General features: G+C 39.9%; 2 protein-coding genes across 3 annotated transcripts in view; one reads left to right on the top strand and one right to left on the bottom strand.

Moving 5' to 3' along the window:
- Positions 1 to 8,137, top strand: part of DLD (dihydrolipoamide dehydrogenase) — a 37,796-nt gene extending 29,659 nt beyond the window's left edge. For both annotated transcript variants that reach the window (XM_036083988.2, XM_036083989.2), the window contains 6 exons: positions 4,350 to 4,540; positions 5,096 to 5,266; positions 5,568 to 5,757; positions 6,184 to 6,321; positions 7,223 to 7,312; positions 7,407 to 8,137. In XM_036083988.2, coding sequence (XP_035939881.1) covers positions 4,350 to 4,540; positions 5,096 to 5,266; positions 5,568 to 5,757; positions 6,184 to 6,321; positions 7,223 to 7,312; positions 7,407 to 7,472 — 846 coding nt within the window. In that variant the 3' untranslated portion in view covers positions 7,473 to 8,137. The remainder of the gene's footprint in view (positions 1 to 4,349; positions 4,541 to 5,095; positions 5,267 to 5,567; positions 5,758 to 6,183; positions 6,322 to 7,222; positions 7,313 to 7,406) is intronic.
- A 2,520-nt stretch (positions 8,138 to 10,657) lies between these two features.
- Positions 10,658 to 17,709, bottom strand: part of LAMB1 (laminin subunit beta 1) — a 71,591-nt gene continuing 64,539 nt past the window's right edge. The window contains exons 30-34 of the mRNA XM_036083986.2: positions 15,757 to 15,964; positions 15,406 to 15,547; positions 12,734 to 12,910; positions 11,139 to 11,298; positions 10,658 to 10,965 (exon numbers count right to left, since the gene is read on the bottom strand). Of these exons, the coding sequence (XP_035939879.1) occupies positions 10,829 to 10,965; positions 11,139 to 11,298; positions 12,734 to 12,910; positions 15,406 to 15,547; positions 15,757 to 15,964 (824 nt within the window). The 3' untranslated portion in view covers positions 10,658 to 10,828. The remainder of the gene's footprint in view (positions 10,966 to 11,138; positions 11,299 to 12,733; positions 12,911 to 15,405; positions 15,548 to 15,756; positions 15,965 to 17,709) is intronic.

Genomic DNA, 17,709 nt, shown 5'->3' with positions numbered 1-17,709 from the left:
ACTTGGAAATGGTGTTCAGAACTAAGCATGATACTCTGGATAATTGAGAGAACTTGTTTTTGATATGTAATCTACTTCGTTTAATATAATTCCTTAGGATCAATTTAATTATTTTTTCTTTTTCAAAGCACGTATCGAGTTTATAGTCAGTTGAAAAATTCACATCTTTTGCTTGAGGAATTTTGAGTTTTTAAGCCTAAATATAAATAAATAAACCTAAATAAAGGATTTTGAACCTTTATCCTTGCTTTAATCTGATGCTCACTTATACCTGTTATTCCAGTCTTTTCCTTTGTCTTGATTCGGTCATCCTTACACTTAACTGCTTTTTCTTGCCATGTGTAATTCACAAATCTGGGAAGCATGTTAACTAAGGCATGTGGCCTATCATCTGATCTTACCTAAATCGATTAATGAAACTGTCTCTGGTGTCCTTCACAGCAGTATGAAGTACTGAAAGCTATCTGACTCTACAGTCTTTAACCTGTTTATAAAATGTATTTGAATCTCCACTGATGTATCACATCTAAGGGATGTGAAATTTTCTTTCTTTTTTTTTTTTGAAGACTTTGCTGATAATAAAAAGATCCTACATTATTGTCCAGTCCAGCAAAGATCAGTTTACATGACTTATTTGGAATACTTGTAGTATCTAATGATTACCAAACCAGCTGTTTAATCATCTCTTCAAGTATTTAGCAGGGCTTGACCTCTGTTCCTCGTTTCAAAATCGATTTTCCAGAATCTGTTCTTTTCACTTTTGAAAATTTTAGGCAATATATTTATTGTCTCTCTGGCTCCATTTGACAGTTCCCTTATGCTAATTAAGTTCCCAGAATTCACTGACTGACAGTGTCTCTGTCATCAAATTATGATCAGATTTGTTTGATTGGAGAGTTAACTTATCAAAAATGACTAGTTTTCTTATCTTGCTTAATATTTCCTCCATTCATTCCACTTTGAAAGTTGTTCTCATGGGTGGATAAAATGAGCAGGAAAAAGGAATAACATAGATTTACTTTCTTCTGTTGGTAAGTATAATAATAATAACCCGAAGCAATAATTCTCTTTCTTTCATTTCAGCACTTTTGCCTTAGGGTATTTTTATAAGCATTGGGTCATTTTAAACATTTTAATATTTTAGGTGTCTCTTTCTATATTGAATGTTTTTACAAATGTCTTTTTAAAAATTTAAACTTATTAGGGGCGCCTGGGTGGCTCAGATGGTTAAGCATCTGCCTTCGGCTCAGGTCATGATCCCAGCATCCTGGGATCGAGCCCCGCATCGGGCTCCCTGCTCAGCGGGGAGACTGCTTCTCTCTCTCCCTCTGCTCACGCTCTCTCTCTGTATCTCTGTGTCTCAAATGAATCAATAAAAAAATCTTTGAAAAAAAAAAAAATTTAAACTTACTAGAGATAACTTACCAGGTAGTCATACTTTTCTCTTAAATTTCTCATAAAGATTATTCGTGTGACTTTTTATTTTTTCATAGTTTACCTTCTTCCGTTCCAGTTTAATGTAGTGCTTAAGAATATAGGTTTTAGAATCAGGTTTCAAATTTGAATTTCAGCTCTGCTTCTTAATGACTTATGTGCTTATTGTTAAATGAATGAGCTTCTCTGAATTAGTTGATTCATCATAAAAGTCCCCATTTTAATAAGAGGAACTGCCTTATAGGACTATTGTTGGGATTTAGTAAGGTAATATATATAAAACACTTAACCCAGTGTCTGGCAGCTAATAAGCTCTAACACAGTGCCTGACGTCTAATATCTGGTAGATACTATTAGAGTTTTCCTATTTCTTAGGATTTTGAAATCCGTTTTCCTAAGAGTAAGGCATTTGTCCAGCTCTCTGTGCTCATTATTCCCTCCTTTGAATTCAAGATGATGCTTCTTACCATTTCCCATTTTCTTACTGTTTCTTTTTGTTGTTGTTGAAAATGTCATGATTTTGTTCTTTTTTGTGGCTGAATAATATTCCTGTGTATGTATACCACGTTCTTTTTTTATTCTTTTTTTTTGTTGTTGAAGTATAGTTGAATATATTATTAGTTTCAGGCATACAATGTTGACTTGATATACTCTTACTATTTCTTACTTTGTAATTTAGGTTCAGAGGAGTGTATTTTTAACACCTTCATTGAGATGCAGTTCCTATATCCTTCGCCCATTTAAATAAAGTGTACAGTCCAGTGATGTTTTTTTAGTATGTTCACAGAGTTGTGCAGCTGTCAGCACGATCCTCATTCCAGAGCATTTTCGTCATCTCAGAAAGAAACCCCACGTCCACTGGCAGTGACTCTACATTCCTCCCTTCTCCCAGGCCCTGGAAACCACTAACCTACTTTCTGGGATGGTGGAATTGCCTATTTTGGACTTTTCACATACGCGGAATTCATACAATATGTGGCCTTTATGTCTCTGGCTTCTTCACTTGGCATCATGTTCTCAGGGTTCACGTATACTTCGTAACTCTTCAGGGCCAAATACTCCATTCTGTGGCTAGAGTACATTTTGTTTCTCCATTCATCCGTTGATGGACACTTGGCTGGTTTGCACTTTGGGACTCTTATGAACAACACTGCTATGAACGTTTGTGTACAGATTTCTGTCTGGACATCTGTTGTCTTTTCCCTTGTGTGTAAACCTGGGAGTGGAATTGTTGGGGCAAATGGTAGTTCTCCTTTTGAGGAGCTCTGTGTGTCCTCCCACGAGTAGCAGTGGTGCTTTTTTTGATTTGAACCATTTTCATAGGTGTGTAGACGTAGCTCCTGGGTGTTTTAATTTGCGTTTCTCTAGTGGCTTGTAATGTGGAGCATCTTCTTAATGTGCTTATTTTCCATCTCTGCATTGTCTTTTGTGACGTACCTCTTTAACTATTTTGTCTGGTTTTTTATTGGATTTGCTATTTAATTTTGAGAGATCTTTGTGCAAAGGATATAAATCCTTTATCATAAAGATGTTTTGCAAATATTTTTTTTGCCGTCTGTGGCTTCTCTGTCTCTATTTTTAATATTAGCTTTAGAAGAGAAGTTTTTAATTTTGATGTAGTTTCATTTTTTTTTTTTTTTTCTTTCATGGGTGTGCTTCTGGTGTTGTGTGACCCTAACTCAGGGTCACAAAGGTTCTTTCCTATGTTTTTGTCCGTAAGTTTTATAGTCTTGGGTTTTACAATAAGGTCCGTCATTCATTTTGAGTTAATTTTTGCATATGCTTGTGATTGGATTTTTAGTGTCACTGTATTGCCTTTAGTTAACTCAGCTCTCATTCCACAAACTCTGGAAATTTTAAAAATGAATGCATAAACCTAATTGGAAAGGTAAACCTCTTATTTTAAATTACCAGATGATTTTAATACAAATTCTTGAAAAGGATATGTTCATTGTTTTTCATATTTTATTTAATGCTGTAAAATTATATTCATCTTACCTATCTCATAAATAGGCATCTAGACATTTTAATTGTTTAAAATGTTGTTAAAAACCAGCATTCAGTTTAAAGATTTTTTTTTTTTTTTTTAAGATTTTATTTATTTATTTGAGACAGAGAGAATGAGAGAGAGAGAGCACATGAGATGGGGGAGGGTCAGAGGGAGAAGCAGGCTCCCTGCCGAGCAGGGAGCCCGATGCGGGACTCGATCCCGGGACTCCAGGATCATGACCTGAGCCGAAGGCAGTCGCTTAACCAACTGAGCCACCCAGGCGCCCCAGCATTCAGTTTAAATTTTAATTTGAATGAAAAAGTAAACATTTTATTTTCTGTTGAGAAAATAAAATATGAAGCCAGTTTAATATTTTACAAATACCAGTAATTAGTAGGAGTCCGAGGACCTTCTCCTTCTCCTTCAGGACCTTCTTTCCCCCTTGTTCCTGTCTTCCTGGACCAATTCCCGTGTAGCTCATTCCCTCTCGTTGTGCACATGTCAGCCCAGTGAAGCTTTCCCTGATGACCATGCTCTTTAAAATTACAGCCTTACTCCTTCCAGCAGTCCTGGTTCCGCTTCCTGATTTATTTTCCTCAGAGCACTTTACTGTCCTCTGTGTGAATTTTACTTAATCTGCCTCCTCTACCAGAATATAAGCTCCCTGGGGGCAGCATTTTGTTCACTGATGTGTGTCTGGCATGTAGTAGGTGCTCAATAAATGTTGAAGGAATGAACAGATTAATATGTGAAATACATGAAACGTATTTATTTGCCAGGGTGTTCATTTTAAACTTTAGAGCTTCTGATAGGGACATACTAACAAAAGAGAGTATCTGACAAGAGATTATTTACGATGCTTCAGTAAATATTTGCTCTAGAAACCTCTGTTTTTATTTTTGTGATTTTTAAAAATTACCTACAGGGTTCAGTTTGGCAAAGACTTGGTGCAGATGTGACAGCAGTTGAGTTTTTAGGTCATGTTGGTGGAGTTGGAATTGATATGGAGATATCTAAGAACTTTCAACGCATCCTTCAAAAACAAGGATTTAAATTTAAATTGAATACAAAAGTTACTGGTGCTACCAGGAAGTCAGATGGAAAAATTGATGTTTCGTAAGTATGCTCCATTTGGTGTTGATATCGTATCTTTATCTGTGTGCTTAAGGAAAACACTCCTTTTTTCAGAATCAGATTTAGGGCCATTTTATTGCTTAATGTAACTCCGTATTGCTTATTAAATTGGTCCAATGAAATTCATGATTAAGTTGATGCTAGGAAGCTTAATCCAGTGTTCTCACTCTAATGGGCTTTCTCATAGTATACGTTCAGAAATATTTAAACTCTCAATGTTCAGTAAAACTCAGTATTTTTAGATATATCTGGGGAAATCAGTAATAATATTAGATTGCTTACTGTGTGCCTGGCACTTCGGAGCCATTACTTGATCTTTCTGACTCTAAGTCCTATGTTCTCAACCTGTGCTCTCCTACCTGTTTGTGTGCAGTTTGAACAATAGACCTCTAGAGGATTTGTACATGTTTTCGTTGCCTGACTCCGGTTTGTTAGAAGTGTCAGCAGCGCTCGAGAAACATCTGGTCTTCCATTTCTCAGTCTCTCAGCTGTTTCTGTCGATGTGTGTTTAACAGTCACACACTGTTTGTCCTCTAGTGTTGAAGGTGCTTCTGGTGGGAAAGCCGAAGTTATCACGTGTGATGTACTCTTGGTTTGCATTGGACGACGACCCTTTACTCAGAACTTGGGACTGGAAGAGCTTGGAATCGAATTAGATCCTAGAGGTAGAATTCCAGTCAATACCAGATTCCAGACTAAAATTCCAAAGTAAGTTGGATAATTATTTGCATTTTCAAAAGTTTAAAAATTTATTTTAAACTCTATTTTGAAAATAAGACTTTTGTCATGCTTAAAAAATGCACTGGCTTTGGGGAAGAAGAGTAAACTCATATGTAAAAACAAAAATAATTGAATGTTTCCATTACCCAGAGATGAGACCCTGAACTCACAGATGTGTACTTCATATATTTTTTGGTTACTTAGTAACTAGAAACTTCTGTCACCATGGCCTAATGAAGAGGAGCAGATGTGGTGGCAGAAGCTGACTGTTCTTTGATCTCTGTGGCAGTATCTACGCGATCGGTGATGTGGTTGCCGGTCCAATGCTGGCTCACAAAGCAGAGGACGAAGGCATTATCTGTGTTGAAGGAATGGCCGGCGGCGCTGTGCACATTGACTACAACTGTGTACCGTCCGTGATCTACACACACCCGGAAGTTGCTTGGGTCGGCAAATCAGAAGAGCAGTTGAAAGAAGAGGTAATTCTGAATGCGGGGGTAGTTTTAATGCCATCGTGTGAATTGAGTTAATGACACTGGTGGTTGGGAATCATTTTCTTACTGTATTAATGCATTTGGAAATTATGTAGAACATTATAGTTTATATATTTTTTCCTTTGTTGGTGGCATAGAGGAGATCATTCACTTGCCTGCCTTCAAACTAGTAATTCCAGAGCTCTTACATTTTTCTTTGAAATATACCCAGATAGACTGACGTTTGCATTTGCTTGTGCTTGTACCCAAAATGTATTTCATTAGCAAGCAGTCAGTTCTGGTCTTGCCCTCAGTAGACTCCGAAGAATTGCCTTCTTGGGGTTTATTTTCTGAACCAGTGGTAGATGATTGCGCCAACAGGAATGCATTTTTTCAGAGTTTATGTAGGCTCTCATTTTCTGTCTCTTGCAGGGTATTGAGTACAAGGTTGGGAAATTCCCCTTTGCTGCTAACAGCAGAGCTAAGACGAATGCGGACACAGATGGCATGGTGAAGATTCTGGGACAGAAATCAACAGACAGGGTGTTGGGAGCACATATTCTAGGACCAGTGAGTATCCTAAAATCCCAAATCCCATTACGATTTCTGGAAAGCGCTGCTGTTCCGATGTAAAGCCAGCTGCTGTTTACATGCCGAGGTTATTAATTACCAGCAGCTTGTGTGCTGTTTCTGACAGCGACCGGCGGCACTCTCACACGCTCGCCTGTCACATCATCTGCTTTCTGCACTGCAACTGACAGTATCCTCTTGAGAGCTGCCCTGGGCCCTGGGCCTGCTGAAAACTCGTCAGTGGCCCTTTTCCGCCTCGGGCTGTTACGTACAAGGCCCCGCTAACTCTGGGCCTGTCTGCCTTCCTGACCTCATGTCTTCCCACCCTTCCCTTTCGCTCGTTAATTCCCTGCCTCATGGGCCTTCTCTCAGTTTCCTAACAGGCCAGTGTTCCCATTTTAGAGCCTTTGTGCTTGTGGAACCCGTAGCTTGGAATGCTGTGCCTCCAGGTCTTTGCATGACTGGCTCCTGTGAGGTCTCAGCTCAGATGTTACCTCCTAAGAGAAGCCCTTCCTACCACTGACCCTGAAGTACGCAGTTCCCCTTGGGATCTGTTGTAATGATGATGATGAAACACTGGAGTCCTTAGTCTGTAATACATTTTTCTGTATACATGCAGTAACTTAATGTTCACAATTCTGGGGGGCAGGAGTTGCTCTGCCCATTTTTGAAGTGACTAAATGGAATGACTCACACAGAGTGAATGCTCAGAGGGACTCCGCAGTAGGATTTGAATCCAGGCCAGCTGGCTCCAGAGCCCAAGCTCTTGTCTTCTGTGCCCCCTTTCCTGTTAAGCTTTTCCTGACTGGAGGCAGTTAGTTAACTGCTCTAACAGCAAATCCTGTTAGCTTGTAGTTTTTGCCATGGGAACAAAATGACTTCTTGGTCTGTTATTTTAAAGGGTGCTGGTGAAATGGTGAATGAAGCCGCTCTCGCGCTGGAGTACGGAGCATCCTGTGAAGATATAGCCAGAGTCTGCCATGCGCATCCGGTAATTATCGACAGCATACAGAATTGATGGTTACCTCAGGTGTCTTCTCACCCACAAATATTTGGTTTCTAATTTTAAATTTCTTCCCTTACAGACCTTATCAGAAGCTTTTAGAGAAGCAAACCTGGCTGCATCATTCGGCAAATCAATCAACTTTTAAATTAGAAGATTATATTTTTCTGAAATTTCCTGGGAGCTTTTGTGGAGGTCACATTTCTGAACAGGAAATGCTCACAGCTCCAAGAATTTCTAGGACTGAATTATGAAACTTTTGGAAGGTTTTAATAGGTTCGGACAGAGTGGAATAATCTCATCTACTTTAAATAAATTTAATATTTTGTTTCAGTGCATTAATATTGCAGAAAAAAGCTACTTTTATAGTAGCATCCAGGAAAATTTTTCATGCAGTTTCTGAAAGATTCGACTTCACTAAATTTATGTTTCTTAGCTTTTATCTCTGCTATTGTAAAGTTGGATTTACTTACATGGATGGAGCTGGCGTAGGGTATGTGAGCCAGTTGTGTTTGAAGCAAGGTGATCAAGTTATTTTAAACTTGGTTTTCATATTGGAAACAGTCATTAGAATTAAGATTAAAATATGTATAAACCAAACTGATGTAAATACAACGATGATCTCTCACTTATTTAATCCCTAAATTCTTGCAGTTTAGAGGTAGAATTTATGTTTAAATTTTTAAGGACCCATTGAGGTCTACAGTTAACCAAATTAAGGAGGTATATCTGTGAAATTCAAATATTAAATGAAGATGTAAATGTATTACAGCGGGGAATGAAAATACAGAAATAAACAGTCCTAAATATTCATGTACTGGTTGTTTTGAGTGGATGTCAAGATGGTCCTAGTTCTTTTATGACTACCTATAGTGTATATTCTTATTTCTGTTTGTTATTCCTCTTCTAGGCCTGGATGTATCTTTTTACCACACTGGGGGACAACGTTAAGGCATTTAAAAGGTCATTACCCTTTCATCTGTTTTAGTGATACCAACTAACTGGAGCATACACTTTTGGAGACACAGCATATGGGAAAATTTAATCCGCTGTCTTCTGTGGATTTCCAGTGTATCTGTGGCTGGGTAAATGACTATTTCTTTAAAGAGTGCTATAAAATCATATTTGTTGATTAATGTTTAAAATGGCCAGCTCTTGAAACACTTCAGTAACAAAGTATTAAGTGTTAAAATAGGCTTTTGCATTTTTTAACTAAATTTAAGAATCAGATTTAGGATAGCATATTCTAAAAAGGAAAAACTTAAAGTACTAGAAATATGCAAACTAGATACTCACTTGATTGCAACTTAAAGATCACAGCCTAAGGAAAAGTTTAGATAATATAATGTGTCAGCAGAAAGCCACGTGGGATAAGATACTGTCAGTCGCTCAGTTAGAAGGAAAATGTTGAGTCGTCTTCAGGTTTTATTTGTATCATCAGTGGGCCACAGTTCCCTTTTTCTTCTATGTCCAGTAGTCTTGGACTCTACTATAGTTATTATGAATGATCCATTGTAAAGACTCTGGATTTTCTTACCTACCTCTGAAAAATAGGGAATTTCTGTTTCAGTGGGCAGTTAACTTGGCTGAACCCCAACTGCATGGTCTTTGCTGGGGGGCAGCAGCTGAAACATCTACCCCGTTGTTTGAGCTCTACCTCGGCTGCATTGCGTCTGTCCCGTGTGTGTAGTGCATAGCTCAGCCGGACACTGGGCAAATGATAGCAGAGTTGGGAGCCCCCCCCCCGCCCCCATGTATTAGTTATTCTAGTTGCCCCTGACTCAGTCCTTCAGTTCCTTAACCAGTAAAACTTGGCTTCCCCCCGATGTCATACTTGGCTAGGACCTGCCCTCAGGTGAAAAGCCATTAACAATGGGAGTTTCACCCAGTGCTGTTCTCTGTCAACTCCCCTCTCCAGGACCTTTACTTTAAAAAATATCTATTTTGTTCAGTTTGCAGTAGTTATTAGCAGGAGGGCTGGCCTGACACGTGCTACTTGGCCATTATTGGAAATGACCTCTGTGTGTTTTAAAATCTGAAATGCCGATATTCTGTGAAGTGCTAGCTTATTTAAACTCCAGACATGTCCCCTACTCTAGGGAAAAAAAATAGTGAGAAATAGAGTTTAATATGAAGTCCTGGCTATAGAAACACACAAAATAGTTCTGTCTAGGTGGGAATGAAGTTGTGGGTATAAAACAGATTTAAATGTTCACTTATTTACTAAGTTCTCAGTATTTTCTTGGCTTGTGAAGGGTGGGAATTAGCTGTCCAGTTCCCTGAGCTGATGAAAATGAGTGATTTCAAAGTGACATCTTGAGTTGTTTAGCTAAAAAGGAGTGGGTACAGGTAAGGATTTCTATTTTAAGTGAAATACTTAAGATTAAGGGAAAAAAATTAGTTGCTGTAGCAGATGATGAGGTAAAACCAATTTGCTGGGCAGTAGGCTCTCTACCTAAATAAAAGGGACAAGTAATTGCCTTGAAGGAGAGGGAGGTTGCCTTATTGTTTATATTACATCTGTTTACATAACTTCGGTTCAGGCCCAGCTTTAAATGCAGCTGTGTTGTAGGTGTGGATGATGGTTCAGTGCTACACAGAACTTGTCTTGCTCTAATAGGAATTTGTGCAAAGACCACTTAGGCCTTGCTTGGCCCGTTCTCCAGCTCAGCTCTGAGGTTGACATGGGTTTGGCAGTTGGAATACAACTGTTTTCTTTATCCTGTGGAATAAGTGATTGTTCTGTGATTGCTTTGGCCTCACATACAGACTGTAGCAGAGAATCTTTTAGTTTGTGAAATCTAATAAAGTACAATGGAAACACTGAGAAGTTATAGCACTTTATACTGTGATTGGCACTGCTCAGTTGGCAGGAGCAATGTTCCTAAACTCCGGCTGGATTTCATTTCAATCCCCCCCGCCCCCCCCAACCACCCAGCATAGGGCCAGGATTGCTCACACTTAAAAGTCAGTTTACCCGCCTGATTTTCTAAAAATTGCTTTTTGTTCTCTTTCTCAGAGCAAGGAGTATTTAGAGGAGTTTTGGAGATTGGAGCAACTGAGCTGCCACTGAAATGGTGAAGGGGGTTCAGGCTGTATACTTCCCCTCCCCTCCGCCTGGGCACCCCACTGGGAAGTGGTCTGGGGGGCAGATGTGTGGAGGATACTGACCTAGCAAAAAGATGATTGCTTGTTTATAGACAAAACAGAAATCAGGGTCCCGTGAAGGCAGTTTGTTTATAAAACCATTTTACATTGAAAGGATCCTAGCTTCAAGGGATTCACAAACACTGAGTAAAAGAAGTAAAATTTAAGAATTATCCTAAATATATATTTATACAAAAGGACTGTACTTTATTTAACTCCGTACAAAATGTGGTGATTAAAAACATTAAATAGGTAAGGAGCTGTATTTCGAAGATCATGAAGTCAGTTTTTTAAATGGAGCTCTGTTACTTTGGTCACCTTGGCCACCTTCGAGCCCTTCCTCCTCCTCCTCCTCCGTTACAAGCAGGTGCTATAAACAGCAACTTTCTGGCTTATATCCTTTAGGAGTGAACGCACCTCTCCTTCCAGTCTTACTAATTCTTGAGCTTTATCTTCTAAATATTTTTGATTGTCCTCATATGTTCTTTCTAAATCTGTGGGAGATAAAAAAAAAGTCTGAGCAAATTATACTAGGATCTCCATCTCCTACTGATCCTTTCTGCCTATAAGGCCCAAGACAAAGTGAACAGATTTTCAACCTTTTAAATAAACTCCATGGAGGTCTTAATTTTAAAATACCTTATGAAAGCACGAGCCTAAGACCCACCTTTCAGGAGTTGCAGCTTGCTGTTTGCTTGAGCCAGAAGTGTTTTTGCTTCATTTTGTAGCATTTCAGCTTTCCTTCTGGCATCTGCTGATTCTTCGGTTTTTTTGGCAATTAATTTTTCTACCTTCTTATACTTTTCATCAACTTCACCGTCCAGAACCTGCAGTTCCAAGTAGACACAGAGAGGACACATGTAATCTCTGACACTAAGAGTGTCCTTGTGGCAAGCTCAGAAGGGTACTCAGGCATTAAACCATTCAGTGTAAATAATTAAATATTCTGAAACAGTGGAATTAAATACAACACTGACTTAGGAGTTTTTTTAAAATTAAGGATTTGAAAGACATTTTGGGAGTTGTAGCAGGTCTCCAGGGCTAAGCCTTTATCTTTTCAGCACTTTTCTCTGGAGACGTCACAAGATAATTATACAGAGGTAAAAAAGTAGGTTTTCTGTAAAGTAGGTTTGCTGTGATCCAAACCTTTAGATATCAGAAAAGGCCCATTTGAAGAGCCAAATAGGAGGACCATCTGGATTGTGACTAGTGTAGGATGTGTAGAGATTTAAGGGAAGGAAGGAAAGAAAGGGGAGATGGTAGCATATACAGGGGTGGTGAGGAGATGAGAAATTGGTGTGGGTTTGACAAGGTGCTTCTTGCAGGTGCTTTTGAGAAACACTGCTCAAACAGTAGCCATTGATAGAGGGATTTCAAGGTCAGGGTCTTGTTCATCTTACTGTAATCAAATGCTGTGTTTTTGGAAAAAATGCTCTGTAAAAAGACTACTTGGGTGACGTATGCTCTCAGAACCACGAGAAAGAAAAAACCACAACAGAAAAAATGGACAGGGTAGTGCACTTTTCTTCCCGTTTTGTTCTCTTCCCCAACCAGAGGTGGAAGGAGGTCACCCTTCTGTAATGCCTAAAAGCTACATTAACCTCAAGGAAAAATCTTGACTAAATTTCCATTTATAACTCCCTACTGTTCATTTAACAGTTGGCACATTCCCCTCAAAAGTGTAAAAAGGTTTCTTTGGAGATAAACATTTGCCCGCTGAACGTATGTTTTAATGATTACTTGGCTTCTAGTGAAAAATTTGGGTTGTATGAGATTTTCTCTGCAAAACATAGTACCTTCCAGTGAGAAGGAAGGGGTGGTTAATTCAGAGTGAGTGTAGAAGACGTGAGATTTAGTTCCTGCTAGTGGTTCTGTGACAGACGCCTTAAGCTTTTTCTACCCTGCTTTTCAAGACTTCTCAAATGGCCAAGTAATTACCGTATGCCATAAAGGCCTTCCTAATTGAATTAGCAAAGTATAAGCTCTGTGTATTTGTTTTAAGACTTCCACCCCTAATTTCATTTTTTGCCTCCTTCTCCAAGTCTGGATATGAGGGCTTAGGTCACGCTTCTTGGACACCTTCCTGTCCACTCCCACTCTTTTCCATCTAGGTCTCTAACGACTGCTATTTCAAAACGGGTCACTGGGGATATGTCTGACGAATAGCTGTTGGGTCCATGTCCCTTACTGGTTCCAAGGAAGGCAACGAGGAGACTGTTGCTCCTTTATGAACACAGTTATGAAGTTACAAAGCTTTCTTACCTTTTTAACGTCATCTGCGCTTTGTTTCACCGTGTACACCACTTTTTCAATATATTCTGCCTCCCCAGAGTTCTGGGCCGCCTTCCGCTTCAGTTCTTCCACGTTCCTCTCTAGCTCGCTGATGCGCTGAGAGGCGTTGAGCAAAGTCTCCTCAGAAGCAGCGGTTTCAGACTCAATCTGCAAGTATAATGTCAGTCACCCAGCCAGCCATTAATTGAACAACAAGTAGTTGGGCGTGCTAGGAATACAAATTTAGAGGAAGACTAAAAGGCCGCTTCGCTGTTTTGCTCTGGACCCAAAGAAAAAATTACCAAAAGGAAAATAAAATTTCAGGAAAGCTTATATAAAGTGCCTAACTTTATTCTTTTCGTAATTCTGATGATCTCGGCTGGAAATTCATGTAAACTTCTTACTGAACCACCCCCAGACAGCTTGATGTGTTGAGAAAGCATTTTAAGGACACCTGCAAGCTTTGGCTAAACAATGGTCACAAATAAGCAGATGTGAGAGGAAGGATTTCCACCGAAATTTCCAAATTCATGTGGGTGGGAAAATGATAACTCCCAAGTCACCTTTAGTTTTTCCTGTCAACTCTAAATGTTAAATGTTAAACTCTAGTGGAGGTTATGGGTCTTCAGAAACTATCTATCTGGAAAGTTGAGTATTCTCAGCTAATTACTAAAGGCAGACCAGAAATGTTCTTGAAAACTCAGAAAAGTCACTCTAGGACTGTGAGATGGCATGTCGTCTGGGGAAGTGACGGCTGGAACCCATAAACACTTGAAGTCATTTAGGAAAAAAAAATCTGGGTAATTGGTGAGGATCCACATATCTCTTTTCAAAGAATAATCAGTAAAGATTGATTTTGAAAAGCAAGCCCAAGTAAGCAGCCTGACCCATGACAGACGAACCAGTTTCACTGAGCACCTAGTTTTTTTAAATAAATTCCCTTTTAGGATGGGTCTATTCCATAGAATTAAGTCTGAGTAACAATAATGTCATAATGAAACTAGTAAATCAATATAGACATGGCAAAATTTGTAAGTATTTCAAACCAAATGATAAGTTCACCCATCAACATAGAAAAATATTCTTAGTAGTTTTAATTCTTAGAAGATAAGCTTTATAAATGAGTGAATCAATTTTGACAAGCTTTCATTAATAGCATAGTTTAGAAGTTCTTTTTGCTTAAGACTTTCTTTTTGCTTCTTAAATGTTTCCTGTCCCCTAGGGTCCCTGAAAAAAACTATCATTCACTTACATCGTCAAGCCAAATAATGCTACCTATAATTTGATTAAATCTTATATTTTCCATTTTGCTTCTCAAAACTTAGTAATTTTTTAAAAAGATTTATTTTAGAGAATCTCAAGCAGACCCCTGAGCCGATCGTGGAGCCTGACTCCGGGCTCGATCTCACAACACTGAGAACACGACCTAAGCCGAAACCAAGAGTCGGAGGCTTAACCGACTGCATCACCCAGGTGCCCCAAAACTTAGTAATTTTTATAAAGTCACCTAAATAGATAAAGTTCGTTAAAATGTTAACAGCACATTGAGAAATTTGCAAAACCTTGGAGATATAAAATCAGAATAATCAAAGGGTTAGAACATAGTCTGGTGGGAAAATATAATTTTTCTATACTTGAACAAGAAAGGGCCTTAACTCAAAATTTAAGAAGGAAAAGTGGCCAAGGAACGGTCGAGTCTCATTTATTGAGCACGGCAGAATAGGGGAAGACAGGTTTCTATCAACCAATGGTAGGAAAAGCAGGTTGAAAGACCACCTCTCAGGTTTTAAACATTAGGGGCTGTTGGCCTGGGAAGAGTGACAGTGCAGACTAATGGTATCTAATTTCAGAGTATATTCTGAGAAGTGGGTAGGGATCATAGGAGTCCCATTTTATTTCCCGTCCATTTTTATAAAACAAATGAACTTTCCTAAAATTGGATGGAAAGATTTGCTTGTAGGACTGCCTTTTGAAAAATGACAATTATACTTGCATTACTTTTAAGTGATAGGATTTTTAGAATAAAGCACTAAGTCCATGTGAAAAACTCTTCATGTATACTTTTTAATATCTTGTAGTCCCTGAGTCAAGAGCATTCTGCTTATGGTAAGTTTTTGGGGCCCCTGGCTGGCTCAGTCAGTAGAGCATGTTCCCCTTGATCTTGGGGTCGTGAATTCGAGCCCCACATTGGGCATAGAGTTTACTTAATGCATTCTGAGCAAAACAGATTGTTTAGCTATAAGATCCCTATCAGGTTTGTCTAGAATTGGGGACTGGAAGCATTTTGACCTTCATTGCTCTCCAGCGGTTTTTAAAATTTACAGTAAAATTTTGTGAATGCTTACCTCCTAAGTTTTGAGATACAGCAGAAGTTTCCTAAAACTAAATTTTGAAATTAATACTATCCTTCCTACTGCTAAAGAGTGTCTATATGAGTCCTTGAAGGAAAAGGGAGATAGAAACACATACACTATGAAAGTGAAGGGGGCTTAACGATCCAGTGTCTTCAGGGTCCTTTAGCACCCGCGCTCACGCAGTCGTCTGGCTTTTCCTGAAATTAGGGCAGCCCTTCCAAGCTCAGCTGTGAGAGTGCACGTCCCTGTCAAAGGCACTTGCTTTGCAGGTAGAGTTTCTGTAAGTGTTCTCTCCCCCCACTATCTTACCGAAGTGAGCAGGTTCTGGGTTCCCTGGATGTCTTCATCTGCTTGCTTTATGGCTTTCTCTGCGGCAATCTGGGCCTTTTCTGCTTCCTCCAGCGCTTCCTTCACCATGTCTGCGGTGACTTTAACATCAGTTGCGCTTTTGCTGGGTGAAAGAAGGAGACGATCTATGTGAACGTGAAAATGTTACTTCCTCTCAGAACATTAAAAAAAATTTAAAGAACAGCTTGTTGGAATGACGCAGAGAGACTCCTACAGGTCAGTCTTAGAAATCTCCCCGGTTAAAGAAAGACTTTTTGCTCCCTGCTAGACACACAACAGAAGCGCCCTAAATGCCACAACGTCTTCAGATACCTGGCTCTCTTAGCTTCTTCCAGCAACATCTCCGCTCTGGCAACGTCAGCAGCGCTTTGCTGTAGAATAACCTCGACTTGAGAAAGGCTTTCAACTCGTTCCCGAATATCTTCTGTCAAGTTCTGTAACTGCTGCGGGGTGCTGGGCATCTCCATCTTCAGTACTTCGTTCGCCACTGCTTCGATGCTGTCCAGGTCCGCACTGTCCTCTGTGAAAAGCAAGGATGTCCCCACAGGCCAGAGTCACAGATGGCTAACTTCGTGCTTCTTGTCACCCACCAGGTGAACTGCCTTCTGGGGTGACACCAAGACACAGCCACTTCCTATTTAAGAATTTATAGTCTAGTTGAGTAGTTACGTGTGGAAAAAGTAACTACTGGAATTTGCTATAGACTGGGAAAGTCCGGGAAGGCTTTTGTGGAGGATGAAGAACTGATATTTTGAAGGATAATGGGATTTGAAGGGAAGAAGATGGACATCTCTGGATGGAGAGAGTGTATGGGCCAAGCACGTCCCGTCAAAGTCCAGCAGAGTGAATGGTTCAGATTACAGAAGAGCAGCAAATGGGGGAGGGGCAGGGGGGAGGGGCAGAGGGAGAGGGAATCTTCAGCAGACGCTGCGGTGAGCACAGAGCCTGACACGGGGCTCAATCACACGACCCTGAGGTCATGACCTGAGCCGAAACCAAGAGTCAGAGGCTTAACTGAGCCACCCAGATGCCCAAGTAGCACTTTTAATTGACGTTGGAAGAATAGCTAGACTACTGCAAATGCAGAGATAAAGAGCTGATATTTCTTACATAAATTATCTGGATTCTGGAAGTTACAGGAAGGGAGGAAATCCAGGCAGAGAAGCAAGAGAATCTGATAGCATATTATCACAGAAGCCAAGGAATTTCAAATGTCTAATGTGAAAAGTGGTCAGAAAAATGCCCAAGAGGTTAAGCTTCAAACATGTCATTGATTTAAGGTTTTTTGTTTTACTTTTTAACTATTAAAGAACATAAAAATGGACCCCTAAGGGTTTAAGCACGGGAAAATATTTGATCATGTGATGGCTTCCACAGGATATTTCGTAAGATAGCCATAGGAATACCATTGGCTCCTTTCTTACTCCCCATTTTCCTTGCTAACAGAATACTATTTTGTTCAGGCGCCCACCACTAAGAGAAGGTAAACTCAGCAACTCAGAGTTAAATGCTGATTAGTCTGCCAATGATGGTAATCCCATTCCATTTCACATTTATGCATGGGATGGGATGCTTTCCTGGCCCGTGAGACTTATGGGGATGACTGCTCCAGGCGTCTGGAGGAAGATTTCCTTCCTTTAGAAAAGATACAGTAGGGAAACAGGTCATCTCTTCTTTCACGAGGGATTGTCGAGGCTTTGTGTGAAGTCTGAAACTCCGGGCAGCCACCTTGTATCCAGGAGCTGGCCCGAGAACAAAGCAGATACCCTTACTACATGAGCCCCAGAACCTCCTGCTATGTGATACAGTATGCATCTTTTTTGATTAAGCCCATTTCAGTTGAAAGTTTTGTGTAACTTGAAGCCAAAACCATCCTTTACTGATGACACTCAGACTGTGACCAGAAGCACTTAGCTGGACCACAAACGAGAGATTTTCTCTTTCTCTACAGAGCATGAAGGGCTGGAGCTAACCGGAAGTATGGTGTCCTGTAAAGAGGATTACACAGCTTTGCACGCAACGTCAAGAAAGCTGCTGCTTTGAGGATCTCGTGACCTTCTGTGTGATCTCTAACAGATTCCAAACGCGTTCCACAGCGGGTGTTTGACTTGATCCCTGCTTGGGTATCCCATCTGTGACTGCGTAACATCACAGAAGATGACACGTACACATAGCTTAAGAAATGCCAACATTGCTTAACATGGACTTTTTCTTTTGAAATGTGACTTTATTCCCAGCCAGAAATGGATTTTCTCTAAAATGCAG

This window comes from Halichoerus grypus, chromosome 12, assembly GCF_964656455.1.
Source record: "Halichoerus grypus chromosome 12, mHalGry1.hap1.1, whole genome shotgun sequence".
Lineage (NCBI taxonomy): Eukaryota > Metazoa > Chordata > Mammalia > Carnivora > Phocidae > Halichoerus > Halichoerus grypus.
The sequence above is the reverse complement of the archived record's forward strand: the minus strand, read 5'-3'. Positions and strand labels throughout refer to the sequence as shown.